The sequence below is a fragment of the Caretta caretta genome, chromosome 5 (genome assembly GCF_965140235.1).
Source record: "Caretta caretta isolate rCarCar2 chromosome 5, rCarCar1.hap1, whole genome shotgun sequence".
Taxonomy (NCBI): Eukaryota; Metazoa; Chordata; order Testudines; family Cheloniidae; genus Caretta; species Caretta caretta.
In genome coordinates, this window is record NC_134210.1 from 49,197,305 (window position 1) to 49,212,274 (window position 14,970).

The window sequence follows — 14,970 nt, forward strand, 5'->3', positions numbered from 1 at the left end:
GACCTAGAGCAGGAACACATGCCTTTCATGACCAGGAGTCCCATTTATTGTAATTCTCCCAGCACAGCGCTTACAGCAGGTTTTCTGTTGCTTGTGGCTTGCTTAGTATGCAGCAGCAGGCATGCTCATGGATGGGTTTCACCTATTATGAATATAACAAGCAAAAACCTGGTCCCATTCAAATCAATGGGTTGATTTCCGTGGGGCGAAGATTTCACCCACTATGTGTAAGGGGACTGTTGCCAACTTACTAACATTCAGTGGGGGTGTTTTAGTTGCTAGCTCCCAGTACTAAAAAGGGGGAAGGGTCGATGGGGAATCGGGACCCTGAGACTGACAGCCCCCAGGAACAATGGGGAGAGGCCAATGCTCCACGTCAGCCTGAATGACAGGGCAAGCAGGCTAATCAGGGAGTCAGGAGGCCAGGGAGGTCCCGTCCTCCGTGTGAGCTGGAATTGCCTGGGTCAGACAGAGTGGGGCTGCGCTAAGGAGAAAGCAGGGGCTCAAGCTGAGCTGGGGAGCAGAGCTGTGCCAGATCCAGAGGGACCAGAAAAGCAGCCCAGAGAGAGCAGACCCTGTCCTGGGAGCAGAGCTGCAGCCCCAAAGCCAGAGGCACAGCCCAGAGAGAGCAGACCCTGTCCTGGGAGGAGAGCTGCAGCAACCAGAGCCAGAGGGGCCAGAAAAGCAGCCCAGGAAGCAGGTCAGTGCCGGGAGCAGAGTCACAGAAGAAGCCTGCAGAGCAGACCTGTCCTGGGAGCAGATCTGTAGCAACCAGAGCCAGAGGGGCCAGAGAAGCAGCCCAGGGAGCTGGAGGCAGAGCAGCAGCAGCAGTGCAGAGACAGAGTGGTGCAGCTGGGGCTGGAGCAGTCCGGAGCTGGGTGCGGTGAGCAGCTGGGGAGAGCGATGGGGACCCTGGGCAGCGGGCCCAGCACAGGGAGACGACTCAGCCAAGAGGCTCTGCAGGCCAGGCTTGGATCGTAACCCCAACAGGGCGGGGGCGACACTGGGAAGCAGGGTCCTACCACTTAGAGCCTGAGAGCGTGTGGCCACCACCAGAGCAAGTGTCCAACCCACAGCGTCCCTGCAGCACAGCCAGGGCCTGAGAAGGCGGCCTGGGACTTACAAGGAACAGACTGTGAACTGCCCTGACATTCCAGAGACACTGTTTTTGATGTTCCCTGCCACAGAGCGGGGTGATGTGTTTCCTTTAACCTTTCCCATTTTTTCTTATTCTTTTTAAAATTAATTGTTGATTAAATAACTTGCATTTGCTTTAACTTGCATGTAATGGTCAGTGGGTCAGGGAAGTGCCCAGTGCAGAGAGAGTACCTCGGAGTGGGGAGACCCTAGCCCCTGTCCTAGGTGACCACAGCAGGGTTGGGGGTCGAGCCCCCCAGGAATCCTGGGCCCAGTCTTATTGGGGTTACGAGGACTCTGCCAGACAGGAGAGTGGAAGGGGAGTCCTCAAGGGCAGGGAGGCCACTGGGTAAAAGAAGTGGGAGTGAGGACTCAGATCCTTTCACTAGCCCACTTCACCGGGGTAGTGCAGAAGCCAGGAAAGTTCCCCACAATAGTGGGACTATTCCCCCGCTTCCACATGCCTGCCTGCACTTCTTTAGATTGGCAATAAGCTGACGCTGAAATTGTCTTCAGTACCAGGGTAAGTCAACTTAAATTATGCTACTTCAGCTTTGTGAATAACATAGCTGGAGTCGACGTAGCTTAGGTGGACTTACCCCAGTGTCCTCACTGCGCTGCATCGATGGGAGACGCTCTCTGTTCGACTTCCCTTAGCCCTGGTCTACACTAGGAGTTGAGGTCGAATTTAGCAGCGTTAAATTGATTTAACCCTGCACCCATCCACATGATGAAGCCCTTTTTTTCGACTTAAAGGGCTCTTAAAATCGATTTCTTTACTCCACCCCTGACAAGGGGATTAGCACGGAAATCGGCCTTGCTGGGTCAAATTTGGGGTACTGTGGACACAATTAGACAGTATTGGCCTCCGGGAGCTATCCCAGAGTGCTCCATTGTGATCTCTCTGAACAGCACTCTCAACTCAGATGCACTGGCCAGGTAGACAGGAAAAGGCCCGCGAACTTTTGAATTTCAATTTCCTGTTTGGCCAGCGTGGCAAGCTGCAGGTGAGTGCAGAGCTCATCAGCAGAGGTGACCATGATGGAGTCCCAGAATCGCAAAAGAGCTCCAGCATGGACCGAATGGGAGGTACGGGATCTGATCGCTGTATGGGGAAAGGAATCCGTGCTATCAGAACTATGTTCCAGTTTTCGAAATTCCAAAACATTTGTCAAAATCTCCCAGGGCATGAAGGACAGAGGCCATAACAGGGAACCGAAGCAGTGCTGCGTGAAACTTAAGGAGCTGAGGCAAGCCTCCCAGAAAACCAGAGAGGCGAACGGCCGCTCCGGGTCAGAGCCCAAAACATGCTGCTTCTATGATGAGCTGCATGCCATTTTAGGGGGTTCAGCCACCACTACCCCAGCCGTGTTGTTTGACTCCTTCAATGGAGATGGAGGCAACACCAAAGCAGGTTTTGGGGACGAGGAAGAAGATGATGATGATGAAGTTGTAGATAGCTCACAGCAAGCAAGCGGAGAAACCGGTTTTCCCAACAGGCAGGAACTGTTTCTCACCCTGGACCTGGAGCCAGTACCCCCCGAATCCACCCAAGGCTGCCTCCCGGATCCGCCAGGCGGAGAAGGGACCTCTGGTGAGTGTACCTTTTAAAATACTATACATGGTTTAAAAGCAAGCATGTTTAATGGTTAATTTGCCCTGGCATTTGCGGCTCTCCTGGATATACTCCCAAAGCCTTTGCAAAAGGTTTCTGGGGAGGGCAGCCTTATTCCATCCACCATGGTAGGACACTTTACCACTCCAGGCCAGTAACACGTACTCGGGAATCATTGTAGAACAAAGCATTGCAGTGTATGTTTGCTGGCATTCAAACAACATCTGTTCTTTATCTCTCTGTGTTTCCCTCAGGAGAGTGATATCATTCATGGTCACCTGGTTGAAATAGGGTGCTTTTCTTAAGGGGACATTCAGAGGTGCCCGTTCCTGCTGGGCCGTTTGCCTGTGGCTGAACAGAAATGTTCCCTGCTGTTAGCCATGGGGGGGGGGGCAAAATGTGACCTTGGAATGAAAGCACATGTGCTATGTATATAATGTTAACAGCAAGGTTTACTGTGAAAGAGTGTACCCATTGTTCGATAAAATGTATCTTTTTAAATACCACTGTCCCTTTTTCTCTCTCCACCAGCTGCATGTGTTTCAAGGATCACAGGATCTTCTCCTTCCCAGAGGCTAGTGAAGATTAGAAGGCGAAAAAAATGCACTTGCGATGAAAGATTCTCTGAGCTCATGCTGTCCTCCCACACTGACAGAGCATAGACGAATGCGTGGAGGCAGACAATGTCAGAGTGCAGGAAAGCACAAAATGACTGGGAGGAGAGGTGGCAGGCTGAAGAGAGTAAGTGGCGGGCTGAAGAGAGGGCTGAAGCTGAAAGGTGGTGGCAGCGTGATGAGAGGAGGCAGGATTCAATGCTGAGGCTGCTGGAGGATCAAACTAATATGCTCCAGCGTATGGTTGAGCTGCAGGAAAGGCAGCAGTAGCACAGACCGCCGCTACAGCCCCTGGGTAACCAGCCGCCCTCCTCCACAAGTTCCATAGCCTCCTCACCCAGATGCCCAAGAACGCGGTGTGGGGGCCTCCGGCCACCCAGCCACTCCACCCCAGAGGATTGGCCAAGCAACAGAAGGCTGGCATTCAATAAGTTTTAAAGTTTTAAACTTTTAAAGTGCTGTGTGGCCTTGTCCTTCCCTCCTCCACCACCCCTCCTATGCTACCTTGGTAGTTATCCCCCTATTTGTGTGATGAATTAATAAAGAATGCATGAATGTGAAGCAACAATGACTTTATTCCCTCTGCAAGCGGTGATCGAAGGGAGGAGGGGAGGATGGTTAGCTTACAGGGAAGTGAACCAAGAGTGAACCAAGGGGCGGGGAGTTTCATCAAGGAGAAACAAACAGAACTTGCACACTGTAGCGTGGCCAGTCATGAAACTGGTTTTCAAAGCTTCTCTGATGCGCACCGCACCCTCCTGTGCTCTTCTAACCGCCCTGGTGTCTGGCTGTGCGTAACCAGCAGCCAGACGATTTGCCTCAACCTCCTGCACCACCATAAATGTCTCCCCCTTACTCTCACAGATATTGTGGAGCGCACAGCAAGTAGTAATAACAGTGGGAATATTGGTTTCGCTGAGGTCTAAGCGAGTCAGTAAACTGCGCCAGCACGCTTTTAAATGTCCAAATGCACATTCTACCACCATTCTGCACTTGCTCAGCCTGTAGTTGAACAGCTCCTGACTACTGTCCAGGCTGCCTGTGTACAGCTTCATGAGCCAGGGCATTAGGGAGTAGGCTGGGTCCCCAAGGATAACTATAGGCATTTCAACATCCCCAACGGTTATTTTCTGGTCTGGGAATAAAGTCCCTTCCTGCAGCTTTTGAAGCAGACCAGAGTTCCTGAAGATGCGAGCGTCATGTACCTTTCCCGGCCATCCCACATTGATTTTGGTGAAACGTCCCTTGTGATCCACCAGTGCTTGCAGCACTATTGAAAAGTACCCCTTGCGGTTTATGTACTCACCGGCTTGGTGCTCCCGTGCCAAGATAGGGATATGGGTTCCATCTATGGCCCCCACCACAGTTAGGGAATCCCATTGCAGCAAAGCCATCCACTATGACCTGCACATTTCCCAGGGTCACTACCCTTGATATCAGCAGATCTTTGATTGCGTGGGCTACTTGCATCACAGCAGCCCCCACCATAGATTTGCCCACTCCAAATTGATTCCCGACTGACCGGTAGCTGTCTGGCTTTGCAAGCTTCCACAGGGCTATTGTCACTTGCTTCTCAACTGTGAGGGCAGCTCTCATCTTTGTATTCTTGAGTTCAGGGCAGGGGAAAGCAAGTCACAAAGTTCCATGAAAGTGCCCTTACACATGCAAAAGTTTCGCAGCCACTGGGAATCGTCCCAGCCCTGCAACACTATGCGGTCCCACTAGTCTGTGCTGGTTTCCCGAGCCCAGAATCGGCGTTCCACCGCATGAACTTGCCCCATTAGCACCATGATGCCCACATTGCCAGGGCCCGTGCTTTGAGAGAAGTCTGTGTCCTTGTCCTCATCACTCTCGTCACTGCGCTGACGTCGCCTTCTCGCCCGGTTTCGCTTTGCCAGGTTCTGGTGCTGCATATACTGCTGGATAATGCATGTGGTGTTTCATGTGCTCCTAATTGCCAAAGTGATCTGAGCAGGCTCCATGCTTGCTGTGGTATGGCGTCTGCATAGAAAAAAGGCGCGGAACGATTGTCTGCCGTTGCCCTGATGGAGGGAGGGGCGACTGACAACATGGCTTACAGGGTTGGCTTACAGGGAATTAAAGTCAACAAAGGGGGTGGCTTTGCGAGAAACAGAATGGCCCTCTCAAGGATAGAACTCAAAACCTCAAGGATACACCTCAAAACTGGGTTTAGCAGGCCGCTGATTTCATGGAGGGAGGGAGGAGAAAATTAATACAAAACAAATCTGGTCTATTTCTTGTTTTGAGCCACTTCATCTATCTTTATATATCTTGCTGGCAGTAGACTGTGCAGTACAACCGCTAGCCATCGTCATCTCCTGGGTGCTCGGCAGAAGATGGTGCAGTATGACTGCTGGCCATCATCTTCTGCTGGCTGCTGATTAAAAGACAGTGCACTGCTGGTAGGAGTCAATCTCCATGAGACGAAACTTAAAAGGGAAATGACCTGGCTGAGTCACTCCCATGTTTGCCCAGGTGCCCAGTTAAAAGAGCACCCAGGACTACGTCGACGATGGCTACCAGTCGTACTGCGCTGTCTGCTGCCAAAAGGCAATAAACTGCTGCTGTGTAGCAATGCAGTACCACGTCTGCCAGCACCCAGGAGACATACTGTGACGGTTAGCTGAGCGGGCTCCATGCTTGCCGTGGTATGGCGTCTGCACAGGTAACTCAAGAAAAAAGGCGCAAAATGATTGTCTGCCCTTGCTTTCATGGAAGGAGGGAGGGAAGGGGGGCCTGACGATATGTACCCAGAACCACCCGCGACAATGTTTTAGCCCCATCAGGCACTGGGATTTCTACCCAGAATTCAAATGGTTGGCGGAGACTGCGGGAACTGTGGGATAGCTACCTACAGTGCAACGCTCTGGAAGTTGACGGTTGCCTCGGTACTGTGGACACACTCCGCTGACTACATGCACTTAGAAAATTTGTGTGGGGATACACACAATCGACTGTATAAAAACGCTTTCTACAAAACCAACTTCTATAAATTCGACCTAATTTCGTAGTGTAGACATACCCTTATTACTCTTCCTGGGGAGCTGGAGTACTGGGGTAGACTGGAGAGCACTCTGCCATTGATTTAGACCTGCTAAATCAACCTCTGCTGCATTGAGTTTAGCAGCGTCAATCTCCCTGTAGTGAAGACCAGCACGCTGTTGGGTTAGAAAGCCTTCAGCAGTCTAGCCCTTGGCTGTACTCAAGACATTACTTGAACCTGTTTCTGAGGAGTATTTGAACTTGTTCCTAGTCCTTGCTTAAGTATCTGTCATCCCATCTTAGGTTAGTAAGTGATCATTGTGACAGATGCTATGGTATATTCAACTACTGTTGTTTATAAAGTTAATATATGTTTATGGGCTGGCTAGTGATTCATTTGTCCAGAGGTATAATCAGAGAATGGATGCTTCCTGCAGGAACTAAAGACAATGGGGGCAGTGGGGCAGTAATCAATGCAAATCTCCAGTACTGAAACACTGCAGGTAATGAGTCTTTTGCATGCAGATTAGTTTGACCTGGTTCAAAGGCCTTGGCAGACAAAGGACTTTAAACTGTTTAAAATAACAGCCATTGACCTGGGGAGGTGCCAACATCATCCAAGAACTGACCACCATGAGACTGTGACCAACAGGATAAGGCCCTCAGAGAGGGGCTTGAGTTTATTTTTTTAGGACCTACCAAACTAACCAAAGCCTTCATGTGATACCTTGTAAGCTAGGAATGTGTATAAGTTGTTGATTGTTTTAAGATTTGTTTTCTCTGTAATGCTTTTGTTCAGAATAGTAATGCGCTTTAATTACTGGCTGGTCACTGAATGCCCCGTCATTGCCCCTCAGAGAACAAAACTGCAGGTGTTGAATTAAAGTCAGACCTGCTGAGTTGATCATAGTGAATTGCATGAGTCTGCAACTGAAGGCCCTGGTCTGGAGGGAGAGAATTGCAGGATTCTGCCCCCCAGAAGGTGACGGTTGGAAGCTGGAGGCCTGAGACCTAACTGCGGTGTTCTCGAGATCATCACAAGGGGGTCAGAGGTACAGTTAACTCAGCAAGTGGGACAAATGTATCTTGTAGTGTTATCATAGCCATGTTGGTCCTAGGATATTAGACAGACAAGGTGGGTGAGGTAATATCTTGTATTGGACCAGCTTCTGCTGGTGAGAAAGGCAAGCTTGTCAAGTGGGAAAGCTTATCTCTCACTCCAGCAGAAGTTGGTCCAATAAAAAATATTGCCTCGCCCACCTTGTTTCTACAATTGTATCTTCATTGTTATGGGCCCAACAGGGTGGAACTTACTAGCTTCTAAAACACATTTCAGTCCATTTCTCCCCATTTTAAATAACACCTCAGGTAGCTGTTTTTTTTAACTTTACTGTTGTCAACTCATTTATTACCATTCCTTCTCCTGCCTCTTTTCATTAACCCTTTCATTTGGTTTTGTCTTTGTGGATTTCAGGATGACTAGGCCGCTTCGCAGTGGGTGCTTTCACTTAAAATGGTGCTGATGAACTCCAGTGTATTAATATATTTTATCTTGCTTGAGAAACAGGAGGCCCAGCTTCTCAGTTGGTGTAAATCAGCATAGCTCTGTTTACCTCAGTGATTTACACTAGCTGAGGATATGGTCTGGAAATGTGTAATGTAAAGTTATACTTTTGTTCATTTTGGAGTTCTGAAAAGGCCTAATTAAAGTGTATTGAGAAAGATGGACATCAGGCTGTGGCTCCACTTTTCCCCTCATACTCTTAAACACCAAGGAAATGATCTTTCTTTCCCCCCATCATTTCCATGCAGCTACTAATTTTGTTTAAAAATACTAAAAATGAAAATGATTTTTTTATTTTTAGTTTTAATTCTTGTCAGAACTTTCCTAGCTGCTTCAGAGAATATATTGTACCCCTTAGCTGATAAGAATAAAATGTAAAACTGCCTCCCAGCTGATTAAAAAAAACACTGTGACAGAAGTCGGCTGCTTTTGCATATGTACCACCTCTCTCTGCTCTCCCACCTCTCTCTGCTCTCCCACCTCTCTCCGCTCTCCCACCTCTCTCCGCTCTCCCACCTCTCTCTGCTGGATGGAATTTGTCTGATGTGCTGAATGTATTAGAACTGGCTTAACTACCAAAGTTGCTCCTTTAGCTCACTGATAGGGGCCTGTGTTTTGGGAGCTGAAGCTCACAAACTCTACTTCAGACACCGCAGGTGAAATCCTGGCCTCGCTGAAGTCAACGGCAAATCTATCGTAAAACTTCATGGGAGCCAGGATTTCACCCATGTCTTCAGGTGGTTAAGCAACAACTACAGTGTCTCTAAATCCACATGTACCTGAAAGCCTCCTTATTTTATTATGGGCTCTGTGATATATGGTGATGTATGCAATGAGATGCAGTCCCTTCCCCAGAAGGCACTTTCCTTGGTGACTTCCTAGTTCCTACTAACCTTCCCTAGTTTAAGGTTGCCCTCTGGGACTCCCCAGCCTGCCTATCTGGGGCCAGCTTCTTTAAATTTGGCAGAGCCTAGCAGCTGCACTTCTAAAGTGGCCATTTTCTAACAGGTTTCAGAGTAACAGCCGTGTTAGTCTGTATTCGCAAAAAGAAAAGGAGGACTTGTGGCACCTTAGAGACTAACCAATTTATTTGAGCATGAGCTTTCGTGAGCTACAGCTCACTTCATCGGATGCATACTGTGGAAAGTGTAGAAGATCTTTTTATACACACAAAGCATGAAAAAATACCTCCTCCCACCCCACTCTCCTGCTGGTAATAGCTTATCTAAAGTGATCACTCTCCTTACAGTGTGTATGATAATCAAGGTGGGCCATTTCCAGCATAAATCCAGGGTTTAACAAGAACATTGGGGGGGGGGGGGTTAGGAAAAAACAAGGGGAAATAGGTTACCTTGCATAATGACTTAGCCACTCCCAGTCTCTATTCAAGCCTAAGTTAATTGTATCCAATTTGCAAATGAATTCCAATTCAACAGTTTCTCGCTGGAGTCTGGATTTGAAGTCTTTTTGTTGTAATATAGCAACTTTCATGTCTGTAATCGCGTGACCAGAGAGATTGAAGTGTTCTCTGACTGGTTTATGAATGTTATAATTCTTGACATCTGATTTGAGTCCATTTAGTCTTTTACGTAGAGACTGTCCAGTTTGACCAATGTACACGGCAGAGGGGCATTGCTGGCACATGATGGCATATATCACATTGGTGGATGTGCAGGTGAACGAGCCTCTGATAGTGTGGCTGATGTTATTAGGCCCTGTGATGGTGTCCCCTGAATAGATATGTGGGCACAGTTGGCAACGGGCTTTGTTGCAAGGATAGGTTCCTGGGTTAGTGGTTCTGTTGTGTGGTATGTGGTTGCTGTTGAGTATTTGCTTCAGGTTGGGGGGCTGTCTGTAGGCAAGGACTGGCCTGTCTCCCAAGATTTGTGAGAGTGTTGGGTCATCCTTCAGGATAGGTTGTAGATCCTTAATAATGTGTTGGAGGGGTTTTAGTTGGGGGCTGAAGGTGACGGCTAGTGGCGTTCTGTTATTTTATTTGTTAGGCCTGTCCTGCAGTAGGTGACTTCTGGGAACTCTTCTGGCTCTATCAATCTGTTTCTTCACTTCCGCAGGTGGGTATCGTAGTTGTAAGAATGCTTGATAGAGATCTTGTAGGTGTTTGTCTCTGTCTGAGGGGTTGGAGCAAATGCGGTTGTATCGCAGAGCTTGGCTGTAGACGATGGATCGTGTGGTGTGGTCAGGGTAAAAGCTGGAGGCATGTAGGTAGGAATAGCGGTCAGTTGGTTTCTGGTATAGGGTGGTGTTTATGTGACCATCGTTTATTAGCACTGTGGTGTCCAGGAAGTGGATCTCTTGTGTGGACTGGACCAGGCTGAGGTTGATGGTGGGATGGAAATTGTTGAAATCATGGTGGAATTCCTCAAGGGCTTCTTTTCCATGGGTCCAGATGATAAAGATGTCATCAATATAGCGCAAGTAGAGTAGGGGCGTTAGGGGACGAGAGCTGAGGAAGCGTTGTTCTAAGTCAGCCATAAAAATGTTGGCATATTGTGGGGCCATGCGGGTACCCATAGCAGTGCCGCTGATCTGAAGGTATACATTGTCCCCAAATGTAAAATAGTTATGGGTAAGGACAAAGTCACAAAGTTCAGCCACCAGGTTAGCCGTGACATTATCGGGGATAGTGTTCTTGACGGCTTGTAGTCCATCTTTGTGTGGAATGTTGGCCACTATGGTTGTAGAGGGCTTCTACATCCATAGTGGCCATGATGGTGTTATCAGGAAGATCACTGATGGATTGTAGTTTCCTCAGGAAGTCAGTGGTGTCTCGAAGGTAGCTGGGAGTGCTGGTAGCGTAGGGCCTGAGGAGGGAGTCTACATAGCCAGACAAGCCAATGCCTGAGATGATGGGGCGCCCAGGATTTCCAGGTTTATGGATCTTGGGTAGTAGATAGAATATCCCAGGTCGGAGTTCCAGGGGTGTGTCTGTGCGGATTTGATCTTGTGCCTTTTCAGGGAGTTTCTTGAGCAAATGCTGTAGTTTCTTTTGGTAACTCTCAGTGGGATCAGAGGGTAATGGCTTGTAGAAAGTGGTGTTGGAGAGCTGCCGAGCAGCCTCTTGTTCATATTCCGACCTATTCATGATGACAACAGCACCTTCTTTGTCAGCCTTTTGGATTATGATGTCAGAGTTGTTTCTGAGGCTGTGGATGGCACTTGCCCCATAACCTCAGCTGTGCGGAACACAATGCCACCCACAGCCTTACACATTGTAAGGAGAGTGATCACTTTAGATAAGCTATTACCAGCAGGAGAGTGGGGTGGGAGGAGGTATTTTTTCATGCTTTGTGTGTATAAAAAGATCTTCTACACTTTCCACAGTATGCATCTGATGAAGTGAACTGTAGCTCACGAAAGCTTATGCTCAAATAAATTGGTTAGTCTCTAAGGTGCCTCAAGTACTCCTTTTCATTTTCTAACAGCAAGTGCCACTTGATGTATCTTTCTCTTCCAGCTGGGAGGTTCTTTTAGCTCCTGTTTGTTTTCCCTTTCTCCTTACTAAGAGGATGGCACATTCTGAGGTAGAATGGGCTGTCACTGTGGTAGGTATCAGACAGCCCAGAGGTAAGGGGTTCTTTCCACATGTCATTGTGGGACAGAAATCTCCTGCTCCTTTGTTACACTTTCCCTTTGTGCCCAGAGAGCTGTTATTGTCCTGACAACAATCTTGAGATAGTTTTGCTATTTGAAGCTGACTGACCTGCCCTAGGAGATCGTTCTGCTCCTTGAATTTACTTTGTCATTTGTTTTCACAAGGGAAAAACGCTGACTGGGCTGAAGAAAGACATTGGTGCACAGACTGAAAGAGAACACATTTTAAAATGACGCTTTTTTCCATGGGAGCCCGGAAAGAAAAGCCCAACATGTTGCAGGTGGTGAGGGACAGTCTCTTGCTCACCTCTACTTATAGGCTACCCATAACTGAAGAGGGTCTTTGCAGCCTGGTAAGAAGTCTCTTTGATCTGGTGTTATTCAGATTACAGGGCCCAACTATTATGTGCTCTTAGGAACTCTTTACACCACTGTGGTGCCTTGATAGTGTATATTGATTAGTGACACAGGTGAGAATCAATCTCATTTTTCAAGTGACTGTGCTGTTTCTGTTAGCTTGCTTTTGTTGGTGCATACTGCTGAGGGGGAATTGTGTCTTTTTCACAATCACAGGGAGGCAGATCAGATCAGCTGTCTGACTTATATTTTGAAGACCTTCAACTGTGATTATTTAGAGTGGTGATAATTTATATTTTTGGACTACATCTCCCATGATGCACAATAACGTCACCCAATTGGTGAGGGGAGAAGCCACATCACTCCAGTCACATAATCTATGAGCATAATAGGAGAGGAAGCCTGGCTGGGGAACTTTGTTCTTAGGCTATGTTTACACTCACTGAAATTAAAAAAACCACCCATGGCTGGCCTCTGCCAGATGACTCGGGCTCCAGCTAAGGGGCTGTTTACTTGCAATGTAGATGTTCAGGCTCAAGCTGCAGCCTGGGCTCTAGGACTCTGTGAGTGTCCCAGAGCTCGGGCTACAGCCCAAGCCTGAAGGTCTAAATCTCAGTTAAACAGCCCCTTAGCCCAAGCCTTGCAAGCCCAAGTCAGCTGGCATGGACCAGCCACAGACGTCTCACTGCAGTGTAGACCCATAGCGAGAATGAAAGCAGGGGGCACCAAAACTACAATTCCCATGAGGCACCTCAGCACTATTTCAGAATCAAAATATTTCAGTTTTTAGCCCAAAATTAAGAGATTTCAGTTTTTTTGGGTGTTAAGTTTTGATGAAAAAAAATCAAAAATTGGTGTATTCAAAAACCCAATTTTCTCTCCAATTGTGTAAGTGAGGCAGTGCATGCATACACTGAATAATATTCCCCACACTGAAGACTACATTTTAATGATGACAGATAGTGCTGAGGCTGAATATTTGTGTTAATCTTTTAACATCCAAATGCAAGGTCATGCATATAGGAACAAAGAACTGAGGTCACACTTATAGAATGCGAGACTATATTCTGGAAAGCAGTGACCCTGAAAGAGATGTAAAGCATCATGGTAGATAATCAACTGAACATGAGCTCTCAGGGTGATGGTGTCTGAGAGCTAACTTCAGAGGTGCCAGTACAATTTGTGTAGTAGGGGTGCTGAGAGCCACTGAACCAAACTTTAAACCCTGCATATAATGGAAACCCCTTCAAGCCAAGGAGTGCTGCAGCATCCCCTAGTTCTAGCACCTATGGCTAACTTGTTCCTTGGATGAATAGGCAGAAAAACATGGAGTAGGAATAGGCAAGTGGTAGTTCTACTGTATATGGCATTAAGAGAGGCATTACTGGAATACTGCATCCATCCTTGAAAAAGGATGTTGACAAATTGGAAAGGATTCAGAAAAAGAGCTACAAGAATAATCGAGATCCAGAAAATGTATCTAAGGGCTTGTCTACACAGTGAGCTAGGGTGTGACTCTGCAGAGCAGTAGCTTGCCACGTGGACCCTGCTACAGTGCACTACGGAACTTTTAGTTTACTGTAGTAGGGTACGTGTGGCAAGCTATGCTCTGTAGATTGACATTCTGGCTTGCCAACCACTACTTCACCATGGATGAGCATGTGCAGTGAGAAACTAAAGAAACTCAGTTTATTTAGTTAATCCAAGACAAGGTTAAGAGGTGACTAGATCGTGGTCTAGAAGTGCCTACACGAAGAGAAAATATATTTTAAATAGTAGAGGGCTCTTTAATCTAATAGACAAAGGCATAACAAGAGCCAATGGCTGAAAGTTGAGCCTAGATAAACTCAGAGTAGAAATAAGGTGCAAAATTTTATAAGTGAGAAGGTATTTGCTCATTGAACAGTTTTTACCTAGGGGCATGGTAGATTTTCCATCATTTGGAATTCTTTCAACTGAGATGTCTTTCTAGAAGCTATACACTCTAGCTCAGCCAGAGTTCAGTGTTCAGTACAGGAACTATTTGATGAAATTCTATTGCTGTGTTATGCAAATCCATCTAGATGAACATAATGGTCCTTAAAAATCTGTTAATCTAATTATCTGCTTTGCTTTTGTAGTCAGTTATTGTAGTATTCATGCACTGCAGTATTATTCAGGAACAATAATGAAATATCCTTGAGGCACTTCATAAGAAATTGTATCTTTCTTTGCTCATTAATTTTGACATGTAATGTTAAATTCTAGTCCTCTTAGAATACAAAACTAAAGGCTAAAGCAGCAACCAAAACAAGGATTTGTTTTGTCAAAGTCAACTTGGTTGCATACTGTACACCACACAGTGATTACTGTATACACTCTGGTTTGGATTCTGATTTATTGGCAATAACAGAAATGATGTAGCTCTCTATCCAGAGACGTCAGAAGGTTTCAAGCTTAATTGCACTCACTCACACCACTGCAAATGAGGAGTCACTCCAACAGAGTCAGTGGGAATTGCACTTGTGTGAGACAAGCATCAGACTTTCTATCATTTTGTTTTCTGCCGCACCTGAGCTGTCACACCACAGGGGAGATTTGTCAGATGAAATCTGCTATCTTATTATGGGATAGGGTGACATTTATGCAAACAGTACACCAGCTAGGGCAAAAACTGTTCAGAATAGTAAATTAAATGATAATGTATGGTCTTGGTTAGTATACGAAGCAATAAACGGCCGCCGAACTGGACGAACAATGAAGTAAGGCAGAGATCCAAAGCCATTTCTTCCAAGTATACTACTCAAGATCAAACATTCTTGTTTAGTTGTGGTAGGCTATTTTTAAGTGCAGCTCAATGAACTGGTGTCCTTTGACTCCCTAAAAAACCCAGCGTCTGAATCAGCTGTATTTTGAAGCCCAATGGCTTGATGGAACAAATAATCTACATGCTGATTTCATGGTTTGCAGTACAGTTGATCCACATGCTGATTTCTTAAAAAAACCTAAACCAGCAGTTTGATCAGCTGCCCTTAAATGAGAGTTTGCTTCACTTGCCAGGTTTGGGCTCTCCATCTGGATCAGCTGTA

General features: G+C 46.8%; 1 protein-coding gene across 1 annotated transcript; it reads left to right on the top strand.

Annotated features, from left to right (window-relative positions):
• Positions 1 to 472: 472 nt before the first annotated feature.
• On the top strand, positions 473 to 3,891 carry LOC125636769 (uncharacterized). The gene is made up of 2 exons (XM_048850421.2): positions 473 to 2,731; positions 3,284 to 3,891. Exons 1-2 carry the CDS (start codon positions 2,176 to 2,178, stop codon positions 3,412 to 3,414), a joined length of 687 nt encoding a protein of 228 aa, XP_048706378.1. The 5' UTR covers positions 473 to 2,175; the 3' UTR covers positions 3,415 to 3,891.
• Positions 3,892 to 14,970: the final 11,079 nt, after the last annotated feature.

Coding starts and splice junctions, on each gene's coding strand:
- LOC125636769 (XM_048850421.2), top strand. CDS start 2,176: ATGATGGAGTCCCAGAATCGCAAAAGAGCTCCAGCATGGACCGAATGG. Junction 2,732..3,283: donor AGGCGGAGAAGGGACCTCTG/GTGAGTGTACCT, acceptor TCTCTCCACCAG/CTGCATGTGTTTCAAGGATC.